Below are 14300 nucleotides of genomic sequence, written 5' to 3' on the forward strand. Positions count from 1 at the left end.
GCGACGGCACCAGCATGTGGGCCGACCTCATGAAGAACGGGCAGGTACGGCCGGGACCCGCAGCACCGGCACCCCCCCTCCCCCCCCCGTGGCAGCTCCTCCTGGCGTCCCCTGGTGCCCCTCAACCCACTCTGCCCAGCCAGTTCCTCGTCCTGTTCGAGCTCTCCTTCCCCATCCCAGTTTCTTCCCACCCCTGCTTCCCTCATCCCTGCTCCCCCATTCCACTTCCCCTACCTTGGGGTTCCCATTTGGTTTCCCATTCTGCTTTCCCTTAATCTCAGCTCTTCTGCCCTGGTGTCTTCCCCCCCCCCCCCCCTTAATTCCTGATCCCCCCATCCCAGCTCCACCCATCCCAGTCCTTCATCCTCAATTCTGCCCTACCCCAGTCCCCACATTCCTCTTCTCCCACCCCAATTCCCACCCTTTTCTTCCCCATTTCTCTCTCTCCATCCCCTCTCCCCAATTCCTCATCCTCACCCTTCCCATCCTCATCCCCTCCTATCTCATCCCCCCTGCGGGACAGTGGGGGGGGGGGTACCTGGAGGTGCCACCTCGCACCCATCCCCACGACCTGCCATCCCCCCAGCCTTGGGGACACCAAACTCCCGCACCTCCGGGGCTCCTGCCGCAGGGGGGGATGCTCCCCTGGGAACACGGGTGGGGAATGGGGCTGGCTGGGACATCTGCCATCACGGGGGACAAGCGGCTATGCCCCCCCCGCCTCCCCCCGGCCGGGACAATCACCAGCACCGGTGAAAGAACCGGGGCCAAGCTGTGCCCCTCCCCGGCCGGTCCCTTTGTCCGCGGAGGCACAGCCCCGGCCTCGCCCCGGCCGCCTCCCATTTATCACGGGAGAAACGAGGATCGATCCAGAAGGATCAATATCGGCTCCGCCGCACCCCACACCTCCACCCCGCCCTTCCCGGAGCGTCCTCGGTCTCCGGGGGTACAGCAGGGCCATGGGGCAGGGGAAAGCATCGAGGTCCCGGTACCGGGACTCCCCGATCCGGTCACCGGCAGGTCCTTGGGACTGAGCTGTGACAGTGAGACGCAGCTCCGACTGCCTGGGGTGGGGGACAGCCCTGTCCTGGGGTACCCTGGGGGGCAGGAGGGGTCTGTGCCTGTCTCCTCCTGCCACTGCTGCTGGCCAGGGACAAGAGGCCTGGGGAGGAGGGGAGGCCACGCACACCCCGGCCCCATCACCCAGCTCTGATAGCCGGTGGGAATGTGGGGGGGGCCTGTCCTGGGAGACCCCAGGGTGAGGGAGGGATCTGTCCCCATCCCCTCCTGTCCCCGCTGCTGGCCGGTGACAAGCGACACGGGGCTGGTGGCAGAGAGGAGGGGGGGGGGGAGGGTACGCACGACAGGCACACCCCGGCCCCATCACCCAGCTCTGATTGCCGGTGGGAATGTGTGTGTGGGGGGGGGATGTGGTCGCCCTATCCTGGGAGACCCCAGTGTGAGGGAGGGATCTGTCCCCATCCCCTCCTGTTCCCGCTGCTGGCCGGTGACAAGCGACACGGCGGAGAGGAGTGGGGGGGGGGGCCGGGACACGCACGACAGGCACACCCCGGTCCCAACACTCAGCTCTGCCGCAGGCTGCCTGCGTGACCTTGAGCGGGGCGATGGACGGGAGGGGTTGAGCAGGGCTGGGAGGGGGGGTCCGGAGCGGCTCAGCCACCTTCATCTACCAACCCTGCGTGGAGGATGCGACACGCTTGGAATGAGGGAATGAGCTAGGGGCGGGGGGTGTGTGTGGGGGGGAGGGGATCCTTGATGCTTGTGACCCCCCCCTCAGGTCCGGGCCAGTGCCATCGCCCAGGACGCGGATCAGAACTACGACTACGCCAGCAACAGCGTCATCCTGCACCTGGACGTGGGGGACGAAGTCTTCGTCAAGCTGGACGGCGGCAAAGTCCACGGGGGCAACACCAACAAGTACAGCACCTTCTCCGGCTTCATCATCTACCCCGACTGACCCCCCCCCAGCGTGAGGAGGGGGCTGCACAGTCCGGGAGGGGGGCTGCAGAAGCCGGGAGGGGCTCTCCCAGCTCCCACCAGGGCGCTTCAGCTCTTACCAATGCGACCATTCCCTGCGAGAGCGCTGGGCATAAAGAGACCCCCCCCGCCCCAAAAGGAAGACATCACCAACCCCCTGCCCCCCACCCACACTCCATCATCTTGCACCACCACCACCACCCCCCACTCATAAAAACAGCCCCATCGGTGCCCCCCACCCCGACCCCCGCCCCGCATGCCAGCACCCGCCAAAGGCATCGCGGTGTCCCGGTGCTGTCCCCACCCCCGGGGCACCCTCAGCTCCCGTCCCACCCGCGGGCTCCGTGGCCGTGTGTGTGTGTGTGTGTGTCCCCCAATAAAACACGCGGGGTTTGGGTGTGCAGCCGCTGCCTTCGCCTCCCCGTGGCGGGGGACACACGGAGGGGACCCCCCATGAGGGGACACAGCCTGCCCTGGGGGTATCAGGAGGTCCTGGGGGTAGGGAGCGTGGGAGGGGGGGGGGGGCAACGGAGCCGCGGGACACCGAGCTCCACGGTGCCCCCAGCGCCGCGGCTGTGGGGCGGTGCTGCCACCGTGTGGCCGCTGTTCGGTAACTACAGTTCCACCTGCTGGGGCTGGCACCGGCAGCCGGGAGACCCTCGGGAGGGGCTGGCAGAGGGGTGGGTGGTCGCCCCCCCCCCCCTCCAGCCCATTAGACCCCCGGAGACCCCCACACACGCGGTGCAGCATCAGCCCCTTATCCCACGGGCAGTGTCCGTGGCGCCTCCCCGTCCTATCTCCCGGCGGATCACGGTCCCGGTTGTCCCCGGGAGTGGCGGGGGGGGGGTGCTTGGAGAGGGTAGGGACAACCGAGGGGACCGGGTGAGGAACCCGGGAGTGGCTCCAGCATCACTTGAGCTCCGTTCCTGCCGCCCACGCTCCCGCGGTCCCCTCCGCAGCGGTGTCTGCATCCCCCGGGACCCGGCGCCTTCCTCAGTCCCGGGCTCCACCTCTTGGTACCTTCGGACCGAGCGTGGTCGGTGAGGGGATCCTGAGCCCTTCCCCGGTACCATCCGGTCCCCTTCTCCCCGGCCGCGCTGACCCCCTCCAGCCCCTCCCGTGCCCTGGACACGGTGACACCGGGGGGGGGGAGCAGTGGGAAGGGAAACGCAGACACCGGGGCCCAAGCCAGGTCCTGGTTCCGCCGTCAGCGCCGGGACCGGCACCGGGCAGCGGTTCAGAAACGCCGCCGTGGCCCACGCCCACCCAGCGCCAGCCAATCAGCGGCGGCAGCGGCGCAAGTGTCGGCCTGCGATTGGCTCAACGCCCAGCCCGTCGCTGATTGGCTGGGGCTCAGCCTATCAGCTCGACGGTGGGAAGCGGCTGGCGCTAGAGAGGGAGCGGATGGGGAGAGCGCCCTCGTGTGGACGCCTGTGGGATAGCAGGGGACCGGCGCACGCCTGCCAGGGGTCCGGCGCCCCGCGGCACCCCGGAATCCGCTCCGCTGCGCCCCCTGCGGGTCTGGATCGGTCCCACGGGCCTGACCCCCCCCAGGCGCTGCCCCTGCAGCCCCCCAAGCAAGTTGGTTTCCTGTAAGCGCAGGCAGTTCCCTGCCCTCCAGCTCCTCCCACATCCACGCGTGACTCAGCGCCGGCCTCCACGCAGCTTTTATTTGCCGCTCGAGCAGGGTCAGGACAGTTGGAGGGTGGGGGGGGAAGGCAGACTCCAAGCCCCCCCATCAGTCGGACCCTGCACCTTTCCCCCCCCCCAGCTCACTGCCCCGAGCAAAGCAGGGCAGAGGGGGACAGCACCTGGGACCCACCGGAGCCAGCGAAGCTCGGGGGGGAGGGGGAAGAGGGGAGCCAGAACCCCTCCAGACGGGACCCCCCCAACTGGGGCAACGCAGGCAACGTTTGCTAACCGAGAAACACAACCTGGGAGGGGGAAGGACATGAAAGGAGAGATAAAGAGCAGTAAATAGGGACACAGAGACACAAGGCACTGGGATAGGCAGCAGCAGGGACGGGGGTAGGGTGGGGGGGGGACACACACACTCCTCTCCCCGTCCCACAGGAGGGTCCACCAGAGCCCCCTTCCTCCTCCTCCTCTTCCTCTGTCACTTCCCCGGCTCTGCTCTCTCCTTGTGCGACTCTGTTACCACTTGCTGTGGGGGGACAAGAGCCGGGGGGGGGGAGCCAGCCCCATCGTGAGGGTCAGCCCCCCCCCAACCAACCAACCAGCAGGGGCAGGTCCCAGCCTCACCTGCCCGTCCCGGGTCTCGATGGTTTTGATCAGCACCATCCTCCTTGCCGGGCTCTCTGCAGGCTCTGCGGCACCAAGAGGCTCTCAGCACTCCCTGGCCCCCACCTTGGGGCGCAGGTGGGTGCGACCCCACCTCAGGCAGGGATACAGGTAACCCCCTGCCCTCCGCCCCTCCCCCCCCCCACGCCGTGCCCCAAGAGATGGAGGAAGGACCCTTGGACACAGTCAGAGACCCTCAGAGCCCTCTCCCCTCACCTGAGCTTCTCATGCTGAAGGAGGTAGCAGAGTGCGGGGGGGTGGTGATCCTGGGGGGGGGAAAGAAAAGGTGAGGGAGGGGGGGAAGGAAAGGGGGGGGGACAAAAAGGTGGGGGGGGGGAGAGAGAGAAAAGGTGAGGGGGGGAGAGAGAGAAAAGGTGAGGGGGGGGAGAGAGAGAAAAGGTGGGGGGGGAGAGAGAGAAAAGGTGAGGGGGGGAGAGAGAGAAAAGGTGAGGGGGGGAGAGAGAGAAAAGGTGAGGGGGGGAGAGAGAGAAAAGGTGAGGGGGGGAGAGAGAGAAAAGGTAGGGGGGGGGAGAGAGAGAAAAGGTGGGGGGGGGAGAGAGAGAAAAGGTGGGGGGGGAGGCTGGGGCTGATTCTGACCCTTCCACCCCCCACTGACTGCAGAAGCCTTATCAGAGTTAAGCTGTGCCAAGCTGTGCCCGTGGGCTGCCAGCCTGGAGGGGAGGAGGGGGCCAGGAGAGAAGCCAGCAGCGGAGCCAGCAGCATCCTCCTCCCCCCCCCCCCCCCCCCGTCCCACGCCTGCCCCTGGCCTTGTCCTTATCTCGGCTTCGAGAAGCTCCCGTGGGAACCTTTTCTTTGCCCAGAGCAAACCCAGTAAGGACTGGGACGGCTCAGAGCGGGGAGGAGGTGAGGAGGAGTTGGCGGGGGGGAGGGTTTGGCCAAAACACTCCGCACCCTGGCAGTGAGAAGGAGGTTTGGCTACCAGCCCCAGCCCCCCACGCCCCTCACCGGCTCTCCTCGCCCCTCACCGGCTCTCCTCGCCCTCCAGCAGCTTGCGGTAGGTGGCGATCTCGATGTCCAAAGCCATCTTGACGTTGAGCAGGTCCTGGTACTCACGCAGGTGCCGAGACATCTCCTCCTTCATCTGCTGGATCTCTTGCTCCAACCTCCCTACCACGTCCTGGTAGCTCCCGATCTCCTCCCCGAACTCCTCCTCCATCTCCCGCATCTGCCGCTGCAGAGCTTCGTTCTTAGGGGTGGGAGGGTTGGAGAAGAGGATCAGAGGTTCAGGGAAGCCCTCCCGAGGTCATGGGCATCGATCCAGCAGCACCCACGGCCACTGAGCCACGTCCCCGAGTGCCGTGGCCACACGTTCCTTGGGCACCCCTAAGGATGGGGACTCCATCACCTGCTTGGGCAGCTTGGGCCAGTCCCTGACTGCTCTTGCAGGACACGAAGTGCTCCTCGTGGCCCAACCTGAGCCTCCCCTGGCACAATTTCAGGCTCAGGAGCTCAGCTGATGCTAAGGAGAGGAGAAGATCAACCCCACCTGGCTCCAGCCTCCACTCAGGCAGCTGCAGAGAGCAGCGAGGTCTGCCCTCAGCCTCCTCCTCTCCAGGCTGAACCTCACACACACAGAGCTCCCTCAGCTGCTCCTCCCCAACCCTGTTCTCCAGACCCTTCCCCAGCTTTATTGCCCTCCTCTGGACCCCCCTCCAGCCCCTCAGTGTCCTCCTGGGTGGGGGGAAGGATCCAGAAATGACCTCAAGGATTCCAGCTGTGGTCTCATCAGGATCCCAAGCCTGGAGCCAGGTGTGATGTGTGGGGCTGAGTCCTGCTGCCTGTGCCCCCCACCCCCAGCCTGGAGCCCCCTTCCCCAGCCCTCACCATGCTCTTCAGCCCATCCACCTCACAGGTCAGGCTCTGGATCTGCCTCCTGGACTCGTTCATCTCCTGCTTGGCCAACCTCAGCGCCTCGTGGTTGCGGTTTGCTGCATCTGAGAGGTCAGCAAACTGCAGAGACCAGGGGGGGGGGAGGGGATGGGAGGGGTCAGAGCTTCTGGGGTACCCTGAAGCCTTGAGGAGATTGGGGTGGGTTGGGTTTATTTGGGGGGGGGGGGTGTCTCTTCTATGCCAAAGGACAGCTGGAGCCAGCCCCCTCCATGCACCCCCTATCAACCATCCCAGTCAGGGTAGGGGCAGCAGAGGGGGGCACAGCCCCCACCCCACATTGTGTGGTCAGCCCCCCCCCCCCACCTATCCAGGGCCAGCCTGGGGAGGGGGCATTGCCCTGGCACAGGGTGGTGAAGGTGTTGTAATGGGGGGTTCCAGAACTGGATGCTGTACTCCAGGTGGGGTTTTGGGGGGGGATGTCTCCAACTCCACCCAAGATAGCACCAAAGGGGAGGGGGCAGGAGATGGGGGAGGGCTCCAGGTGTGTGTCACCTCCTACACCCTGTCCCATCTGTGTAGTGAGCTGGGCTGAGGCCTGGCATTACCCAGCCGAGGCTGCAGCTGGCACCACAGCGTGAAATTAGGGGGGGTGGGGGAGGAGGGGACACACGGACACGCCACGCAGGAACAGCTGCGTGGGGTGGCAGGGTGGGGTCCAGGTGTTTGCACAGCCAGCGTGGCATGTGCCCAGGGGGTACCTTGGATTTGTACCAGTCCTCTGCCTCCTGCAGGTTCTTGACGGCGATGCCCTCGTACTGGGAGCGGATCTCCCGCAGCGCCGCCGTCAGCTCCGGCTTGCAGACCTCCACCTCCGCCGCCGCCGCCGCCGCCGCGCCCGGGCCGCTCACCTCCAGGTCCCGCAGCTCCTGTCGGTCACACGAAATGTGACATTCTGTCCCACGGACCCCCAGCCCCCTACCCTAGGACCCTCTCTCCCCTCCACCTCCTCATGCAGCTTCTTGAGGAAGCCGATCTCGTCCATCAGCAGCTCCACCTTGCGCTCCAGCTCCAGGCGGGACAAGGTAGCATCGTCCACATCCTGCTGGGAAAGAGGTTGGGTTGAGAGGTGGGACCGACCCCACCCCCCCTCACACACCCCCAAACCTTCCTACTCCCCCCTAAACCCCCTCACTCCCCCTCACTCCCCTCCAAACCCCCTCACTACGGCGGTACAGGATGGGCAGCAGCTGGCACACAGGGCATCGCTGAGGCCTTCACATGTGGGCAGCCAGAAGAGGGACCATGAGTAGGGTGGGGGCATCGTGGGTGGGGGCAGGGAAATGAGCACTGCGTGAGGAGGGCAGGACAGGGGGAGCAGCCCTCCCCTCAAGCCCCCCCCACCTTGCGGAACAAGACCAAGTTCTTCTCTGCATCCTCTCGTTTCTGTGTCTCATCCTCCAGCCTGGGGAGAGCAGTGGGGAGAAGGGGCACAGTGTGCAGCCCTCCCCCTCCCCCCCCCAGGTCATGCCTCTTGCTGCCTGGAGCCCCCCCCCCGGCACGTTACAGGCACATGGGGATGGAGGAGGAAGAGGAACACCCCAAGGCTGAACCACACTCTCAGACCTGCGCAGGAGCAGCCCTGGAGTGTTCCTGTCCCTGCAGCCAGGCCAGGACCAGCCCCTCCTGCAAGACTCCTCCCCCCCCCCCCCCCAAGTCCTGAGGGACCCCACCCCGGACCCTGTCACACTGACCCAGGACAGGGCCAAGACCCCACTGCAGCCACCCAAGGCCCTTCAGTGGGATGTGCTCCTCCCGGGACAAGTCCAACCCTCCCCATCAGTGCTTGTCCCAATCCACCCGCGGTGCCCTACCCTGCCAGTCCCTCCCAGTGCCCATCCTGGATCCCCACTGCCTCAGCACCACCCCACTCCCGGGGCCACTGCTCCAGCCCTGCCTCTTTCTCCAGCCTCCGTTGGGCACATCCCAGGCCTCTCCCCCAGTATCCCTCCCGTCTGCATCCCTCATCCCGGTACATCCCCACGGTGTCATTCTCAGTGCATGCTCCGTCCCGGCGCATCCCTCCGGTCCCATCCCGGTGCATCGCCAGGTCCCTCTATCCCGACGTATTCCACATCCCGGTGCCTTCCCCCGGTGTCGCCGCCCACCCACCGCCGCCGCAGAGCCGTCAGGTCGGCAGCCAGCCCGTCCCGTTCTGCCTGGAGCCGGTCCCGATCCTGACCGAGACGCTGCAGTCGCTCCCGCAGCCCCCGCAACTCCCCCCGCACCAGTCCGGTAGCACCGGGAGCGGCAGCGGCGGCGGCACGGCCCAGAGCAGCTCGGAGGGCTCCGTTCTGCCGCTCCAAAGCCCGGACCCGCTCCAAGAAAGCTGCGAAACGATCGTTCAGCGCCGCCAGTTCCTCCCGTTCCGCGCTCCGCGCCGCCGCCGCCGCCGTTACCCGCTCCGGGGTCGCGGAAACGAGCCGCGGAGCCCCGAGGGTGCGGCGCTGGAGGGACCCGCGACCGCCGCGGCTCATGGTGGGACCGGGAGGGCGGCGGCTGCCGCTACCGGCTGTTTATAGCGGGCTGCGACTCCGCCCCACCGGGGGGACCCGGGGTTGCGGGAGTGAGGGGAGGGGTCTCCCGGCCCCGTGAGGGGAGGACGGGGGCTGCGGGTGTGCCCTCGAGAAGAAGGGGACCGGGAGTGGCCTGAGACCCGAGACGGTCGGGAAGGTGGGGGGGGGGGGATGCCACTTGGTCTCCTACTGCCAGGATGCCGGAGAGGGGCTGGGGGACCCCCGGAGCGGGGCGGGGGGGAACGGACGGACAGAGCAGTACAGGAGGTTGCTGGTTCCCACCCCCCTCAAGGAGCCCAGCCCCCACGGAGGGGGCTCTTGTGTGTCCCCCCCAATATTGATGGGGCAGCCGTGACTCGGCTCTGCCGGAGCTGCCACTGCGCAGGGGCAGGGCTCTGCCCCCCCCCCCCCGGCTTCAGAGCAGCGCTTACGGGAAGGGGTCAATGCTCTGCCCAGCCACTGCGGGGGAGGGGGGGAAGAGGAGGGGAGGGGGAAGTCTCCCCCTGCCCAAGCATCCTCCGAAGGCTCTGCAGAGTCCTGCACCCAGACCAGCACCATGCCAGGAGCAGCATCAGGCCACGGCCAGCGCCGTTGATCCAACCCTGCCCACACACCCAGGGCAGGGCTTAGGTGAGGACCAACCTCCCTGGGGGGGGGGAGGGGCTGTTCTCGGGGGTCCCCACCCCACCGGGAAAGTCATCCGTGGAACAGAGACCCCTGATGATAGAGAAACCCACCCCGTGGCGGGGGGGGGGGGGGGGAAACAGGGACAGATCAACCCAAAGCAGGGCACGGCTCAGCAAAGGACCCATCCAGAGACCCCAGCCCCACTCACTCCTCCTGCCCACCCCCCCCTCCCCCAAGCCGTACTCCAGCGCAACCCAGGCGCCAGCTGCCACCAGCCGCTACCACCCACCCCACCCACCCAGGTCACCGTGAAGCTGAACGTGGCGAGACAAGAGTGGAAAGAGCAAACTTTAATGAGCAGCCCCCAGAGTGGAACCCAAAGGACGAGGCACTAAAACTCCTCCCCTTCCTCCTCCCCCTCCACGCTGTCGGCCCCCACCTCCTCGTAATCCTTCTCCAGGGCAGCCATATCCTCCCGCGCCTCCGAGAACTCCCCTTCCTCCATGCCCTCCCCCACGTACCAGTGCACGAATGCCCGCTTGGCATACATCAGGTCAAACTTGTGGTCCAGGCGGGCCCAAGCCTCGGCGATGGCCGTGGTGTTGCTCAGCATGCAGACGGCTCGCTGCACCTTGGCCAGGTCCCCGCCGGGCACCACCGTGGGCGGTTGGTAGTTGATGCCCACCTTAAAGCCCGTGGGGCACCAGTCCACGAACTGGATGCTTCGCTTGGTCTTGATGGTGGCGATGGCAGCGTTGACGTCCTTGGGCACCACGTCCCCGCGGTACAGCAGGCAGCAGGCCATGTACTTGCCGTGCCGGGGGTCGCACTTCACCATCTGGTTGGCAGGCTCGAAGCAGGCGTTGGTGATCTCGGCCACCGACAGCTGCTCGTGGTAAGCCTTCTCGGCCGAGATCACCGGCGCGTAGGTGGCCAGCGGGAAGTGGATGCGGGGGGTAGGGCACCAGGTTGGTCTGGAACTCGGTCAGGTCGACGTTCAGGGCCCCGTCGAAGCGCAGCGAGGCCGTGATGGAGGACACGATCTGGCCGATGAGGCGGTTCAGGTTGGTGTAGGTCGGGCGCTCGATGTCCAGGTTGCGGCGGCAGATGTCGTAGATGGCTTCGTTGTCCACCATGAAGGCGCAGTCGGAGTGCTCCAGCGTGGTGTGGGTGGTGAGGATGGAGTTGTAAGGCTCCACCACGGCCGTGGACACCTGCGGCGCTGGGTAGATGGAGAACTCCAGCTTGGATTTCTTGCCGTAGTCCACCGAGAGGCGCTCCATGAGCAGGGAGGTGAAGCCGGAGCCGGTGCCCCCCCCGAAGCTGTGGAACACCAGGAAGCCCTGCAGCCCTGTGCACTGGTCAGCCTGCCCGGGGGGGACAAGGAGGGAGCCATGGTGAGCACAAGCAGCGGCAGCAGAAGTTCTTCCTTCCTCTTTGGCACCTTACAGGGACCCTTGGGGGATCTCCGGTGGCAGAGCAGAAGCCACTGGCGTGGCTGACACAGTGGCACTGCCCCTCCCTGCTGGGCACCAGCTCATGGCACTGATGAACCCCCCACCGGGGGAAACCCTTTGGCTCTGCAGTAGCAGTGCCCAGAAGCACCTCAAAAGGGGGGTGGGTGCCACCGGCTGGGCATCAGAAGGGGCCAAGTTGGGCTCTCAGGGGGCAGGACAAAGCCCTTAGCCCTGGCACAGCCACAGGGCTGCGGGAGGGGCCGGTCGGAGCCGCCGCCCGAGCAGTCCCCGGGACGCCCATCCCCAGCCACACGCAGCTGGACTCGGTCGCGGCCGGAGCCAAGTGGGAACCGCGCCTCAAACCCGGGTGGGTGCCACCAGCTGGGCACTGGAAGAGGCCAAGTTTGGCTATCGGGGAACAGGACCCCCAATTAGGGGTGCGGTGCAGGTCAGTCACGGCCTCAAATCCTCAGCCCCCCAAGAAAGCTGTGGCAGGAGTCACCCAGCCCACGCAAGCCCACGGCAGCCAGCTCAGGACTTTGATGTGCCAGGAGCTCCTCGGGCAGTGCCGGTGGCACTGCAGGTCCAGCCAGCCCCGGCGCCAGCCCCGGCGTGGGAAAAGAGAGGTTCAAAGAGCCTGGGCAGCCACACCAGTCAAACCAGTGCTGCACCAGCACCCAAACCCTCTGCTCCCTCAGCCCTGCCGTGGAGCTTGTGACTGGGCCCTGCTGCCCCCCCGGGGCAGGCGTGTCCCCCGTGGGCACTGCCCAGATCCATCACTCACCCCTCAGGGGAAGCAGGTCCCTGGGAGGGGGCAGCTCCACCTTCTGTCCCCAAGCACTGGTGAGGTGGGAACGACCTGGGGATCACTTTCCCAGGGGGCACTGCCCTTTGTGCCCAGCCACCCCTTGAGGATGGAGGCCTCACCCCAGGGACCCACAGGATGCCCACCAGGCTGTGGGTGCAGGGAAGGGACTGGTCCTGATCCCCCCTCACAGGATCCAGACCCCACAGAGAGCTCTGACCTGCTGCAGGGTGCCAAGGACCAAGAGATGTCCCCAGCAGAACCAGAGCCCACCAGAGGCTGCCCCCTGCCTCACCAGCCCCACGCAGGGCTGGCATCGACCAGCTGCCTGCCCCTCCTCTGCTGCCAGCCTCAGCATCCCATAGGCACAACAGGCCCTTGGAGCACGGGAACCTTCCCCATGGACTGGGGCACTCTTGGGCCTTTCCTTCTTCAGGTGCCAGCCCCAGTGCCACCTGGGCCCTGAGGAAGAGGAGTCCCCGGTGCTTCACACGAGGCTGCTGGGCCACCTCCAGCTGCCATGCGGCTGGCACTGCCATGGAGGTCTCTGCTGGGCTCCCTTCCCAGGGCAGCAGCTCCCCCCAACAGGAATTCCAGGCCGAGCTGAGCTGCTCACAAGCACTCGGTCAAGAAGGATCAAAGTCCAGAGCCAGCAGAAGCCTCACACGACCCCAGAAAGGCTGAAGCCAGGTTTGTGCCAGGGCAGCAATCGGCAGCACCCTGCAGGCTCCAGCTCAGCCCAAGCACACTGCAGCCTTGGCACGACCTGGGTTTGCAGGGGGCTGCAGAAAGGGATTCCCCCCGAAGGAGGAGGAGGAGCAGGAACAGATCCTGATCCCCCCTCACAGGATCCATATCCTACAGACAGCTCTGACTCGCTGCAGGCTGCCAAGCCCCAGGAAACGTCCCCAGCCCCACCCGAGCCTGCTCCCTGCCCCACCAGCCCCACGCGGGGCTGGCACCCACCAGCTTGCGGATGCGGTCGAGCACCAGGTCGATGATCTCCTTGCCGATGGTGTAGTGCCCGCGGGCGTAGTTGTTGGCCGCATCCTCCTTGCCCGTGATCAGCTGCTCGGGGTGGAAGAGCTGCCGGTAGGTCCCCGTGCGAACCTCATCTGCGGGCACAGCCCCGGCGCCCCCCGTTAGTGCCCGCTGCGCCCGCCGCTGCCCGCCCGCTCTGCCGCTGCCCCCCGTGCCGGCCCACGCTCACCGATCACCGTGGGCTCCAGGTCCACGAAGACGGCCCGGGGCACGTGCTTGCCCGCCCCGGTCTCGCTGAAGAAGGTGTTGAAGGAGTCGTCCCCGCCGCCGATGGTCTTGTCGCTGGGCATCTGCCCGTCGGGCTGGATGCCATGCTCCAGGCAGTACAGCTCCCAGCAGGCATTCCCGATCTGCACGCCCGCTTGGCCCACGTGGATGGAGATGCACTCACGCTGCGGGCACAGGACACGGCACTGCCTCACCTCCTTGCCCTGGCGCTTGGATGGGGGGGGCAGGGGGGGGGGTGACCCCCCAAACGCCTGCCGCACCCAGCCGGGACCCCACAGCGATGCTGCTGTCCCCGTCACAGGCTGGCACCAGCGGCCAGGGCAGGATGGAGATGCCCTCCTGCTACGGAGAGGTCTCCGGGGGGGGGCTCAGCATCCGCTGAGGGCAGCTCCCACCCCCACCCAACAGCGGGGACACGCCGGGGACACACCGAGTCCCCTTTCCCTCCCCCCCCCCGCCCCATTTCAGGGCCTCTCGCAGGGGCTTGGCAGCCCCACGGAGCTTCTGGACACAGCAGAAACCTTCAGCCCCCACTCGCGGCACAGCCCCGAGTGGGTTCCTAAGTATGGGCGGGGGGACTGACGCCCCCCGTGTCCCTGAGCCCCACTCACTGCTCTGCTTCCTCACCACCCCCCCCCACCCCACCACGGCGAAAGGTCCCCAGGGTGAGCATCCACATCCCCTTTGGGGGACCCCCCCCCCACATGCCCCTGAGGGTCCCAAAGCCTTGGGGGGGGTTGTCCTCACATTCCCCACGGCTCCTCCACACCCCTCGTGGGTCTCCCACGCTCCTGAGTGCCTCACGCCCCTTGAAAGGCTTCCCCGAATCTCCCGTGGGACTCCCACGCCCCCGGGGGGGGGTCCCTCACCATAGCTGCTCACTGTCCGAAGCGTTAGGAAGCCTCTGAGGAACGTGGTGGGGGGAATCCTGCTATGGCCCCCCCGTCATATAGCCCGGGGGGCGGAGCCTCCCCCAAAGGGGCGTGGACAAAGCGTTTGCTCCGCCTTTCCAGGTCGGGCCACGCCTCTGGCCACGCCCTCATCTGTCACGCCCTAGGTGGCCACGCCCTAACCGGCCCCACCTCGATTCTGATTGGGCTGTTCAAAAGTAGGCGGAGAGAGGATGCGTCGCGCGTGACGTCATCAGGGAGGAATGGGTGGGGCGGGGCGAGGGGGGAGGGGCAAAGGCGGTGCTAGGGGACAGGAGGAGCCTGCGGGGGGGGGGTCGCAGGGCGGGGGGGGGCAGTAGAGGTCGGGGAGAGTCAAGGAGGGGTTGAAGGGGTCTGGGGGAGGTTACGGCTGGGGGGGTTCGGCGGGGGGCAGGAGGGATCCCTGCACCCGCAAACCCAGGCCCCGGCTCTGCCCTGTGAGCACCAGGGGCTGGGCGCCGGGCGGGGGGGGTGGGTCTAGAGGTCGCTG

At 66.9% G+C, this 14300-nt stretch overlaps 1 protein-coding gene, 3 long non-coding RNA genes and 1 pseudogene across 6 annotated transcripts; 3 read left to right on the top strand and 2 right to left on the bottom strand.

Annotated features, from left to right (window-relative positions):
- The first annotated feature begins 13 nt into the window (after window positions 1–13).
- On the top strand, window positions 14–2401 carry LOC135174354 (uncharacterized). The gene is made up of 2 exons (XR_010301852.1): window positions 14–44; window positions 1799–2401. It is a non-coding gene; the product is annotated as an uncharacterized LOC135174354 (long non-coding RNA).
- A 1248-nt stretch (window positions 2402–3649) lies between these two features.
- PRPH (peripherin) lies at window positions 3650–8848 on the bottom strand. 3 transcript variants are annotated; one of them, XR_010301848.1, is made up of 10 exons: window positions 8320–8840; window positions 7552–7612; window positions 7154–7249; window positions 6909–7076; window positions 6145–6270; window positions 5286–5506; window positions 4516–4565; window positions 4261–4325; window positions 4051–4162; window positions 3650–3932 (listed from the first exon to the last, which is right to left on the bottom strand). XR_010301848.1 is itself a non-coding variant. In XM_064141622.1 (9 exons), the coding sequence occupies exons 1-9, from the start codon at window positions 8682–8684 to the stop codon at window positions 4115–4117; spliced, it is 1200 nt and encodes a 399-aa protein (XP_063997692.1). In that variant the 5' UTR covers window positions 8685–8840; the 3' UTR covers window positions 3650–4114. The 3 variants fall into 3 exon arrangements, 1 of the variants encoding a protein (XP_063997692.1); XM_064141622.1 differs by having other exon boundaries at window positions 3650–4162; XR_010301849.1 differs by lacking the exons at window positions 3650–3932; window positions 4051–4162 and having other exon boundaries at window positions 4286–4325; window positions 5266–5506; window positions 8320–8848.
- Window positions 5400–7582, top strand: LOC135174351 (uncharacterized). Its single transcript, XR_010301850.1, has 3 exons — window positions 5400–6069; window positions 6173–6261; window positions 6942–7582. It is a non-coding gene; the product is annotated as an uncharacterized LOC135174351 (long non-coding RNA).
- A 94-nt stretch (window positions 8849–8942) lies between the features above and the next one.
- LOC135174352 (uncharacterized) lies at window positions 8943–10005 on the top strand. The gene is made up of 2 exons (XR_010301851.1): window positions 8943–9353; window positions 9653–10005. It is a non-coding gene; the product is annotated as an uncharacterized LOC135174352 (long non-coding RNA).
- Window positions 9727–13066, bottom strand: LOC135174350 (tubulin alpha-1A chain-like; annotated as a pseudogene).
- Window positions 13067–14300: the final 1234 nt, after the last annotated feature.

Source organism: Pogoniulus pusillus, unplaced genomic scaffold (genome assembly GCF_015220805.1).
Source record: "Pogoniulus pusillus isolate bPogPus1 unplaced genomic scaffold, bPogPus1.pri scaffold_58_arrow_ctg1, whole genome shotgun sequence".
In the NCBI taxonomy this organism is placed as follows: Eukaryota; Metazoa; Chordata; class Aves; order Piciformes; family Lybiidae; genus Pogoniulus; species Pogoniulus pusillus.

Coding starts and splice junctions, on each gene's coding strand:
- PRPH (XM_064141622.1), bottom strand. CDS start 8,684: ATGAGCCGCGGCGGTCGCGGGTCCCTCCAGCGCCGCACCCTCGGGGCT. Junction 6,271..6,908: donor AGGACTGGTACAAATCCAAG/GTACCCCCTGGG, acceptor TGGTCTCTGCAG/TTTGCTGACCTCTCAGATGC. Junction 5,507..6,144: donor TGGATGGGCTGAAGAGCATG/GTGAGGGCTGGG, acceptor CCCACCCCTAAG/AACGAAGCTCTGCAGCGGCA.